This window comes from Macaca thibetana, chromosome 4, assembly GCF_024542745.1.
Source record: "Macaca thibetana thibetana isolate TM-01 chromosome 4, ASM2454274v1, whole genome shotgun sequence".
NCBI classification, from domain to species: domain Eukaryota; kingdom Metazoa; phylum Chordata; class Mammalia; order Primates; family Cercopithecidae; genus Macaca; species Macaca thibetana.
In genome coordinates this window covers 73,132,374-73,144,465 of record NC_065581.1, presented here as the reverse complement: position 1 = coordinate 73,144,465, position 12,092 = coordinate 73,132,374, and the positions used below count along the sequence as shown (strand labels likewise).

At 36.0% G+C, this 12,092-nt stretch overlaps 3 protein-coding genes across 13 annotated transcripts in view; 2 read left to right on the top strand and 1 right to left on the bottom strand.

The window, feature by feature from the left end:
- The window catches only part of COL12A1 (collagen type XII alpha 1 chain), a 1,021,934-nt gene that overhangs the window by 208,348 nt on the left and 801,494 nt on the right, over positions 1–12,092 (top strand). The window lies entirely within an intron of this gene.
- Positions 1–12,092, top strand: part of LOC126952142 (cytochrome c oxidase subunit 7A2, mitochondrial) — a 1,153,643-nt gene that overhangs the window by 500,611 nt on the left and 640,940 nt on the right. The gene's annotated exons all lie outside the window — the stretch shown is intronic.
- Positions 1–12,092, bottom strand: part of MYO6 (myosin VI) — a 161,674-nt gene that overhangs the window by 20,929 nt on the left and 128,653 nt on the right. For all 10 annotated transcript variants that reach the window (XM_050786474.1, XM_050786483.1, XM_050786477.1 and 7 more), the window contains 5 exons: positions 8,802–8,932; positions 8,635–8,712; positions 6,958–7,087; positions 3,046–3,136; positions 2,138–2,288 (listed from right to left, as the gene is read on the bottom strand). In XM_050786474.1, the coding sequence (XP_050642431.1) occupies positions 2,138–2,288; positions 3,046–3,136; positions 6,958–7,087; positions 8,635–8,712; positions 8,802–8,932 (581 nt within the window). The remainder of the gene's footprint in view (positions 1–2,137; positions 2,289–3,045; positions 3,137–6,957; positions 7,088–8,634; positions 8,713–8,801; positions 8,933–12,092) is intronic.

The following is a 12,092-nucleotide window of genomic DNA, read 5'->3' as shown; positions in this document are numbered from 1 at the left end:
CCACATAAACAAGGATGGCCCTTGACAGATTTATAAAATCAGCTGAGTCTATTTATAGCATTTTCATTTTCCTCCAGATCTTTTTTTCCTTTCTACCTCCAAGATTGCCATTGTTTACATAAAGTATCTGCAGAAAATATAAAATGCTCACATTAAGATATTTATTATATCCCACATACTTGCGCTGACCTATGAAACTGAGAAAAAGCATTAAAACTCTAAAATATAATTGAGGAAAAGATACAAAATGTAATTAATGAAATATGAAATATAATTAACAAACACAGAAAAGTCTTCAATTCCACTAGTAATCAAATAAATAAAAATCAAAACAAAAAAAGGGGTCCCATTTTTTTCCCACAAAATTGGAGAGGAAATTGCTATTTTCACAAAATTAAGTAAATTACATTATCGTATCTATGAAGATAATGTATTAACATGGACAAGTATATAACATAATGGTAGAGATAGAAATTGAAATGTGTATTATGATTAAGAACTACGTAAACATTTATGCATAAAAGAGTGTAAGGTAAAGTAAAAACAAGTAAAATTATACTGTAAAAGTAAAAGTAAAAATATACTGTGATATACAACAGTATATTAACTGAATTTGTTAATGTGGAGGTAATGTGGAGGTATTAAGAGGTTTTTAGTGGTTTCTCCAATTTTTTTTTTTTTTTTAAGCCACGGGTCTGTCACCCAGGTTGGAGTGCAGTGCTGCAATCTCTGCTCACTGCAACCTCCACCTCCTGGGCTCAAGCAATCCTGTAACCTCAGCCTCCTTGGGACCACAGGCTCATGCCACCATGCCTAACTAATTTTTTGTATTTTTGGTGGAGACAGGTTTTGGCCATGTTGACCAGGTTGGTCTCTAACTCCTGAGCTCAGGTGATCCATCTGCCTGGGCCTCCCAAAGTGCTGGGAATACGGGCATGAGCCATCACATCTGGCCTCCAAATTTGTTATAATGTTATATTACTTTTATCATTTATTTATTTAATTATTTTTAGACAGAGTCTCGCTCTGTCGCCCAGGCTGGAGTGCAGTGGCACAATCTTGGCTCACTGCAACTTCTGCCTTCTGGGTTCAAGCAATTCTCCTGCCTCAGCCTCCCAAGTAGCTGCAACTACAGGCGCGTGTGACCACACCCGGCTAACTTTTGTATTTTTAGTAGAGACAGGATTTCACCATGTTGGCCAGGCTGTTCTCAACCTCCTGACCTCAAGTAATCCACCCACCTCGGCCTCCCGAAGTTCTGGGATTACAGGCGGGAGCCACCGTGCCCTGTCACTTTTATAATGGAAAAATTAGTTTCTCAAAGTAGAAAAGCATGAAACAAATTAAATTATTTGCATTCATCCTCTCAGTCATGATTATGCAAGAGCTCACCAATAAAGTATGGTATTTTAGTTGCTCTTTTCTGGAAGAAACATCTGGTTTTTTTTTTTTAATATATGTGTTTTGTGTTTTCTTTTTGCTTCAACTTTAATTTTTTTTTTTTTTTTTAGATGGAGTCTCACTCTGTCGCCAGGCTGGAGTGCAGTAGCATGATCTTGGCTCACTGCAATCTCTACCTCCTGGGTTCAAGCAATTCTCCTGCCTCAGCCTCCCCAATAGCTTAAATTACAAGTGCACACCACCATGCCCAGCTAGTTTTTGTATTTTTAGTAGAGACAGGGTTTCACCATGTTGGCCAGGAAGGTCTTGATCTCCTGACCTCGTGATCCCAAAGTGCTGGGATTACAGGCATGAGCCACCGCGCACGGCCTTCAACTTTTATTTTAATTTCAGGGATGCATGTGCAGGATGTGCAGGTTTGTTACACAGGTGAACGTGTGCCATGGTGGGTTTGATGCACAGATCATCCCATCACCTACGTATAAAGTTGTGGGGAATATCTTTCTTAGCAACAGAACAAATGGCATAAAAATTATCTTCTTTAACTTTTTGCTATGAAATTTTTCAAACATTAAGAGTAGAGGTAATATGATGAGCATCTACTTGCCATCATTGGGTCTCAACACATTTTGTAATTTTGAAAAACTAAGGACCTTTACTATACAATTTCAATACCAGTAACAAAATATCTTAAATTATGTAAAAAGTCAAAGTCATTTGGGTTAAAATTACGTACCTTAATTTTGGCCATCAAAGCATCAATAGAAATTTCCAGATCCTTGATCTGTTTATTCATCTCCGGTTTTCCATCTTTCAACACACTGACTACCTCATTAAATTTATCAAGTCGTTTTTTCAGTGTGCCCACCTTAACCAGGCCATCAATGCTGTAAAAATAATACTTCATTAGAGCCTAATTTCATCATTTAGTACTTTTGGCAGATTTTTCATTTATAAAATGCTAAACAGGGTATTTCACTTCCATTTTCAATATTATCTAGTATTCTCTTTTTCAGATCTTTTGTTGAAGGCTTAAAAAATCAAATATGAGTGTGAATGACACTGATGCCTGTCAACAGGATTAAAGCCTTCTACAACTTTGAGAATTCAAATCACAGAGGACCTTAAAGGAGTTATCTAAGTCTCTTTGAAAAGGTGTGATGGATCAATAGATATTCAGACTTCCAATTTTTAAGTCTAAATTAAAAATGAAAGATTCAAATAAGAAATAAAGACTAATTTATAATGGGACAATGTAATTCCTACAGATAATCTTGAAAATTTTGGTAAATACATTAGTGAGTTTTTTTAAAAAAATGTCACCTTGACATTATCAAGAAACTCAAATAACTAAAATAATCGGAATAAAAGAGCTTCTCTCAACACTTATTTCTTGTTTTATAATCTTTACACATTTTCGTATGCCACTTCAAATCCTTTTATAGAATGAGGCAAGTAATAAGGTAATAAATGAATTAACTAATTTCAAATAAATATTACAAATAGAAGACTAATACATCATCTTATGAAGAACGTGAGAAAACTCCTTGAGTATCCAAACTGCTTTTTATTATGACTTTATTATCATTTTGTATTACAGTAACTAGGTTTTGTAGAGTTCTTTTTAGGGACTATTCATCTTACCGAGGTTTGTGTCTCCTCTTGCAAAGCCACATTCGAATAGTTTTTTGCATTTTAATGCAGGCTTCAGCTCGATATTTTATTTTGTTTTTCACTATGTGTAAGAGAAAATGATAGAAAATTATTCAGTTTAAATCTAACATATATTTTTAAAAACTCATTTTCATAAAGTAATTCTCAAGAAACATAAAATCTTGTATTATATATCAGATATCAAAAACAGAAAGTTTTAACATTTTTTTGTTTGTTTTCGTTTTGACAGAGTCTCAACCCAGGCTGGAGTGCAATGGCATGATCTTGGCTCACTGCAACCTCCACCCCCCGGGTTCAAGCAATTCTCATGCCTCAGCCTCCTGAGTAGGTGGGACTACAGGCACACGCCATGCCAGGCTAATTTTTGTATTTTTATTTGAGCCAGGGTTTTGCCATGTTGGCCAGGTTGGTCTCAAATTCGTGACCTCAAGTGATTCTCCCACCTCAGCCTCCCAAAGGGCTAGGATTACAGGCGTGAGCCACCATGCCCAGCCAGTTTTAACATTTCTATAATTTCTTATTCTTCTTAAAATAAAAAGATATTGAAACCACCTGCGTAAAATTTACAATGAAGGAAATTATGTAAAAGAAATCTGACCTAACCAAGTCCATCTTGCTTCTAACCTCTAAGCTGTCCTTGTTCATTCCTGGGTGTGGGCCAAACTAGTCTTAGGAAGGAATTTAGTTTATATAGTTTAACTTTGAAACAAACACGTTAATAGCCCTTTCCCAAAATAAACCCACTTCTTGCCTGGGGAACCAGTCAGCCTTTGCAGGACTAACAAATTGGCTCCAAGATTAGAAATTACTGTTTAGGAGCCACACAGCCACCTCCCCAAATTGCTCCCATATATAACATCACATTTGTAAAACCTAACATCAGTGCTTGAGATATTTTGCAGACCTTCCAATGCACCAGCTGATGCCACCCAGATAGGTAATCTGGCCCAGCCAGTTCTATGATCCCACTCAGGAATGGAAGAAAGCAAGAAAAACTCAACTTTGACCCCCTATGATTTCATCTCCAACCCAAGCCCCTACCTACCAAATTATCCTTAAAAACTCAGATCTCCGAGTTTTCAGAGAGACTGATTTGAGTAATCATAAAACTCCAGTCTCCCACACAGCCAGCTCTACGTGAATTACTCTTTCTCTACTGCAATTCCCATCTTGATAAATCAGCTCTGTCTAGGTAGTGGGCAAGGAGAACCCACTGCGTAGTTACAATATCATGTATCTGGTTAGGCTTACATTTTAAATGCATTATTTCCTTATTATGCTACACGGCTACCTCCTAAACTGTCTTAGGCAACATACTGAATAGGTATGTCCTGAAAAAAGGATTTACCTGTCAAATGAGTGTATGAAAAGCCGTACACTACACTTCTGTTTGGAGGTTCACAATGAACACACAGAGTGAAGCCTCTGAGAATCCTACAGCAAAGAAATCTACTTAACTTCAGTTACTCAGAATTTCCTAGGATGATCTGGTCTTCAACTTTTTTTTCAGAGCTTCCTATTAACATTCCGCAAAGATCCCTGCCCGGTGACTGACTTCAGTACCACTGTAGAACACAGTCCACAAATGAATGGTGTAACAGATAATTTTATTATAATGTGTTTTCTATCATAATGCAATGTGTAAAGCTGAACGTATTAAACTACAGTAATATATTTATATTTGGAAAATGATGGGAAAAAGAGATTCTGCTTTTTTCTTTTTATATTAATAGTTCTCTTTTTATCTATGTTCACAATTGTCTAACAAAATATCTCAAAAATAATCTCTGTTTGCATGATTCTTTTTCATCAGGCCAAAATAATTTTCCTTTCCTACTAATAAGGAAAAAATTACTGAATCCTTTTCATGTGCCTAGCACTATTTCAGGTACTCTGATGAGTATGAGGGGCAACTGTAAATGTAATCAAGTTACTGATTCCCACACAGTTCCCAACAATTAAAGGTTTGCCACAGATCCTTAGGCAACCCCAAAATGTTCTGTCCCTCACTTTTGTTTTGGGCCAGCTATGTAACTGCTATGACCTGGCCAAACCACACACAAAAGCAGCTTAGCCCAGTATGTCAAAGGGGTTTGAAATCCTAATCCCAAAATCCATAATCTCAAATGTTGAAATCCCAAAAGGTCAAAATTCCTCAATTAAAATCCCTAACATCTAAAATCCCCAAAATCACAATCACAGGGATCATAGAAGAATTTCAAAAAGAGCAATCTCATGAAGAAAATGAATATGAACATATTCTCCAAGAAGAACCATGTCCTAAAAGAAAAAAAGCACCTATTATTCATGGTACAAGATTTCAAAATATAGTTAATGACTGAGAGAGACAGCCAGCTCTTATGGACTATCTCCATGCAACTGTCTATAATCTATTCCTATAATACACTTTTTTGTATGTCAAACTTTCTTTTTAGTTTTGGGTTTTTTTTTTTCTTTTTCTTTTCTTTGGTTTTATTTTCACTATCTTGAATTTTAGCATTTTTTAATTATGTAGAAATTTTTAGAGTTCTAATTTACTGTATTCATATTTTGCAAATTTAACTCCACGAAAATGCATTATCACAACATTTACTTTCTGGGTAAACACTGCGTATGTATACAAAAACACTGAAACTTCCTCAATCAGTGAACAGATGTCTTTTATCACACATCTGCACTTGTAAAAGATAAAATTTCTCAAGATCTCAGTTCTCTGGGCAACTACAAGTGCAGTAGTGACCCACCATCATTTTTGACTGATCTCATCAAAAGACAGCTTGTTCATCACAGTATTTCAGATGACTGCAGTAACAAAGCTGGGTGCACAATTACCAACCACAATAATATGTGTTTATGCATTTCACCTTTTGCCCTGCTTCTTTATGAACATGGTTTGTCTGCTCCTATTATACCCATGCAACTATTGTTAGTATATGTGTTTATACTTTCAAAAATATATATGTTGTTATTTCCTATTTTATTGTGTAAAGTGGCCTATGAAGAGTTCTATCATGTTTTTACATGTTTCTCAAATCCCCGTTTAAAAATGTAAATAAATATCTTTTAAAGAATGTTTTTATTATTTTTTACAGAATCCTAGTTTTGGGACTTTCATCTTTTGAGATTTCAACACTTAGGATTATGGTGTTCAAGACTGTGTCTTTCAGGATTATGATAGACTTCCTTTCAAAGAACAGGAATTAAGAGGGGACGGTAGGGGAAGAGACTGAAACAAAAAACTGACACACCATTTCACATGATTTTGAAAGACATTCAAATAATTCAGACTTCACCTTTTTTGAAAGGAAAGTCATAAAAAGCTTCTAGTTTAGAGAGGTATCTCTAAGAAACCAGGAAAACCAGTCTGGAAGCTAATGAAATTATGCAAAAGGCGGAAAAGGACCTCACTAAGGCACTGGCAAGAAAAAGAAAGGAATGTACAGTATTTGGAGGAGGAATCAACAGGATCTGGTGACTGACAATATTTCAGGGATAAGAAAGGAAAGTCAATTACATTTGGAATTTTGGGAGTATGTGTATTGTAGATGCCATGCAGGCAGAAAGAAAAGTTCTGGTTTAAGTCTGAGAGATCAGGGGATGGTGAGGGTTGTGGGGACGAGAGAAAAGAATCAAGACAGTGAATTCCATTTTGTTAGGACACTATGAAACTGACACTCTTATAACACATTTGAATAAAGAAAATAAGTATCATACACTCAAAAAACAAAAAAAGAAAGAACATACACAAATAGGAACCTGGGACCCAGTGTGAACAAGTCTCAGTCTCTGTTGCCCAGCATCACCTCTGAGACAGCTTTACAACACTCCACAAACCATCTTTGAACAATGAAAGACCCTATAGGTGTGAAGGAAAACACCTACATTTGATGACTGAGAGTGAGCACCACTGAACTTTCTTCCAGCGACTGCATGTGAGCCAGTGATTGACTCTTTTAACCAACTCTGCTAAGTGGTCAGGGTCAGACTTCATGATCTGATCAAATTCTGCAAACTAGGAAGTGAAATAATTTAATATCAGTATTAAAATATAAATGCATTTAAACACACAAAAGACATAAAATAGAATTCAAATCCAAAATCTAACTGTCGGAAAATGGTCACATGTTAATTACATAAGCCTTGGCGGAGAATACAACAAACCCAAACATACTTGGCCACATTTTGCTTCCTTTCTTTCTTCAGGAGCTTTTTTGGAGGTAAGGGAGGTTACTTAATGCTAGGCAGCATATTCAATAACAAAAGTGAGGGGGAAATGACTTTTAAATTACAGATGGCTGGCAAGAAGACTTTATTGAGAAAAGAATGAAAAAGGACTACTGTATCTCTGAATTGGCTCACCCACATTCTCACATATCCTTATGGAGCTTTTGATAAGTGCATATTAGCTATATACTACCAGGTACCACCAAAATTATTCTGTCTCTCCTAACTCCCATTACCCACCCCCAACCTGTTTTGCAGTGGCACAATCTTGGTTCCTGCAGCCTCAACTTCCCAGGCTCAAGCAATCCTCCCACCTCAGCCTCCCAAGTAGCTGGGATAACAGGCACGTACCACCACACCCAGCTAATTTTTGTATTTTTTTTGTAGAGATGAGGTTTTGCCATGTTGTCCAAGCTGGTCTCAAACTCCTGGAACCAAGCAATCCCACTGCTTTAGCCTCCCAAAGTGCTGGGAATATAGACATGAGCCACAGCGCCCAACCCCCATTTCCATTTTGAACAGAGATGAGAAATTGCTACTAAGTGACAGACAACACAAATAAAACAGCTAATAGCTTCTGAACTAATAAAATACATTATTTCCACTATATACCACAAAATTCCATAATGATTTCAATCCTTTACCAAATATCCCACTGCAATATTAAGAATGTCAAAAACCCATCAACCAATATAATGGCTTCTTATAGTCAAAATTTAAATTAAAGGTAACATAACGAGACTAAAGATATTTAAATCTTTGTCTTAAGCTTTCAATAAATATTTCTAATTTTTCTGTAAACAAGAAAAAGTGCTTTCTCTATGAGACTATTAGTTCTCAAATAATTATTAAAGCTCTAAAACAAGACTGTCCAAGCTGCAGTCCATGGGCCACATGTGGCCCAGAACAGCTTTGAATGAGGCCCAACACAAACTCATAAACTTTCTTAAAACATTATGAGATTTTTATTGCAATTGTTCTGTTTTTTTTAGCTCATCGGCTATCATCAGTGTTAGTGTATTTTATGTGAGGCCCAGGACAATTGTTCTTCTTCCAATGTGGCTCAGGGAAGCCAAAAGACTGGACATCTGTGCTCTAAAAATAAATGTGGAGTTTAGAATAAATATGTATGATTAAAGCTAAACAAATTATGAATATTACATATTATCTTCAACTTTTTTTTCTTTTCTGGGAAATGGTATGGGAAATGGCAATTCATGTTGTTAGTGACCATATGATTCAAGAATAATATAAATTATTAAATACTTTAAGATATTCACTAACCCCAACTATTTGTTTTCATGATGTTACACCTTAAAGTAAATGTGTATTTACCTTGCCAGGTCTAAAAAATACTTTGGTTAACCCAAACTTGTAGTCATTCTCATTTAAGCCCAAAGCTTTAAACAAAGCCTGAAAAATAAAAGTTAAAAAGTTAGTCAATTATTAATAGAAAAGACAAGTTTATAGCTAAGAAATTTCAATTTGGGTGGCATTTATACCTTACAAAATAGTCTTGGATCCAATCTTGCAAGTTTATCTGGCATATACTTTTTGTACATGTTGTAGAGTTCATGAAATGAAGCTCGTGATGGGAAACCACCCTGCATCAAGTCCAAAACAGACACCATCCCTAGATTCATGAACAAACACAAAGCACTGTCAATCACTGTTCGAAGTCCAAAGTAACTTGTGAATGATCAATTTTATAAGTTATTATTTAGAAATGGACAATTTATGAGAATTATCAGCAATTAAATATTATATAGGAAATATATTTATACTCATTATGTCCCAACTTATCCACCACCTAAAACTACTGTAGTCAAATTTCCCCTAAACCCAGTAAGACTCTTTTCTAGAGGCAAATTATTGGTCTCTAGACAGATTTAACTGGGCACAGTGGCTCATGCCTATAATCCCAGCACTTTGGGAGGCCATGCCAGGCAAACTGCTCAAGCCCAAGAGTTAGAGACTAGCCTGGGAAACATGGCAAAACCCCATCTCTACAAAAAAAGAAAAAAATAGAAAAATTAGCCAGGCATGGTGGTGCGTGCCTGCAGTCTCAGCTACTCAGGGTGCTGAGACAGGAGGATCTGAGCCAAAGGAGGTGGATGCTGCAGTGAGCCTTGCAGGACACTGTATTCTAGCCTGGGTGACAAAGTGAGACACTGTATCAAAACAAAACTAAGGAAAGATCAAGTCTAGTTTGTATCTTTTTTTCTGTTAGAAGACTCTGTGTCACAAACGCAGTATATAAGGCAAAGCCCTGTATTAAACCACTTTCAAAGGCCTGAAGTTAATTTTAGAACAAAATTCCTGAAAGAATCTCCAAAAAGTAGACACATTCCCAAGTTATCACCAGTGCATAAGGCAAACGGAAAAGAAAGAAGAGCTCACTGTTTCACTATAAAGACTGCCTTTCACTCACCTGTCAAAGCAACTAGACTACTGGGATGATTAATCTATTGGATAAATACCTATTTTCAGTATAACTCTAGTAAGTGGTTAATCTGAATCCGCAGTCAATGCAAGATTTTTAGGTCAGAAAGAGTGTAAAATAGGCAGGGAAAGGCTGAACAGCTATAAGTGATGCCAAGACTTTTATTTACAAGACCTAGATTTCAGTCTCTGGGACGATTCAAATCAACGGAGAAAATAAGATTATTCAATAAACAGTATTATAACAAACAGCAAGCCATGTGGAAAACAAAAACAACATTAGATCCTTGTCTCACTTCTTACACCAAAATAAATTACTACTGGCCAAAAATTTAAATTAAAACAAACTCCAAGGCTTTTTAAACCAGTTAATTTTTATTTTAAAGTAATCTCACAGGAAAGATGGCCTTTCCAGGCAGTCAGATTGAATTTTAACCCATTTGACAGGCAAAGTTATAAGATATCAATTAGTACTCAGAGCTGATGACAGTGTAGGAAAACACACAGACGCATTCTTAGTAGCAAAGTAAGCCAGTGTAACAATTTTGGATGGCAATTTGGAAATATCCCTTTGGCTCAGTAAATCTATTCTATGATTTTTCACACTTGTGGGCAAAGATATGCATGTGGACAATGTCCAGATGTCCTCTGGGTCATTGTTGGCAACAGAAAAAAAATCAGAAAAAAACTAAAATATCAATTGATTATGTTACAACCATATGATGGGATGTGAAACATTGATTTAAAAGAATAGAGCAGAGCTTAATCTAACCAGTGTAAAAAAATATATCCCAGATGTAGAGTTAAGTGGTCACCCCTAAGAGCTGAGCTTTTTTGTTACTTATATTATTCTGTACTATTTAATTTGTTACTGTGAATTTTCAATATTAATTAATGAAACACATACAAGAAATCATTCCTATGGGGAAAAAAAAAAATCTCCAAAACTAGATTTAGCTCTAGGCTTTGCCTGGAGAAATAAAAGTAAAGTTTGGTTAGTATCATCACAGTTTTTGGCCATTTGTATCAAATAAACAAGTACCTTTGGAAATGTACGCATCTAAGTCTCCTGGCTTGCCCTGTAGCCACAAACTATAAACTGGCTCACAGTTCATTAAGAATTTCATGGTGCTTAACAAATTACCAAGCCTACAACTGCTTTCTCAGCACTTGAAACTAGTTTACTCTTAAGATGTTTTGAAGCTTAATTTTTTTTTAACCACTAAGGCGAATACTCTGCCTTCTAAACGTTTCCATGAACTGGCTTTTACTCTTGGAGTTTGGTGAGTGGCTTCTTGGTGAAGAGCTGGCACCCCTCTTTGCTACAAGACAGGCAGCACAGCCCCAAGGTTACAGAAGGAGGAAACTTGACTTCTCTCAACCTCCCCTACTTTGCCCTGGTGTTTGCCAATCAGAAGATAGTAATTTTAGGCCGGGCATGGTGGTTCATGCCTGCAATCCCAGCACCTCAGGAGGCCGAGGTGGACAGATCACTCGAGGTCAGGAGTTCGACACCAGCCTGGCCAACATGGTGAAACTCAGTCTCTGCTAAAAATACAAGAACTAGTCATGCGTGGTGGTGGGCGCCTGTAATCCCACCTACTCAGGAGGCTGAGGCAGGAGAATCACTTGAACTTGGGTGGCAGAGGTTGCAGTGAGCCAAGACTGTACCACTGCACTCCAGCCCGGGTGACAGAGACTCTGTCTCAAAAAAAAAAAAAAAAAAAAAAAAAAAGTAATAGTAATTTTAGTAAAAGGTGCCTTAAATTTATTAATTCTCTTTAAAATGAAAAAAAAAATGAAAATGGAAAGTTAAAATACAATCCAAATCTTAAATATCTTTATTTTAGAAAGCTTAATAAATATTTTTATTTCTACAACTTATTGATAATTTTTGCATATTCTCATCACCTAGCTACATGAGTGGAACAAATTCTATATCATTATTACTATTATAATATCTATTATTGGTACTTAAAAAAAATTAAAGTATAATGAATTGATATTATCTGTTAAAGTGCCAACATGTCTTAAGATGTTGAAATATACTGTTTATTGAAAGAGGAATCCTAGCTAAAGGATTCATCAGTAGCCCACTCTCTCTCCGCTAATCTAATAGCATATACAGCTAAACCTAAACAGGTGCAACTTGCCAGGACATTAGGTGTTCACTTAGGAAATAAAGAGGAATCCAAATGGGAAAAAAAATCGACTTGAAGAAAATATTACAAAAACACATCTCTACTTTATGGAAGAACACAAGAGACATGAATTACTTAATTTTCCAGTATTTGTTAGAATTAGTCACAAATAAATCTTCATATTTTCTACACTGTTCATTCCATTCAACA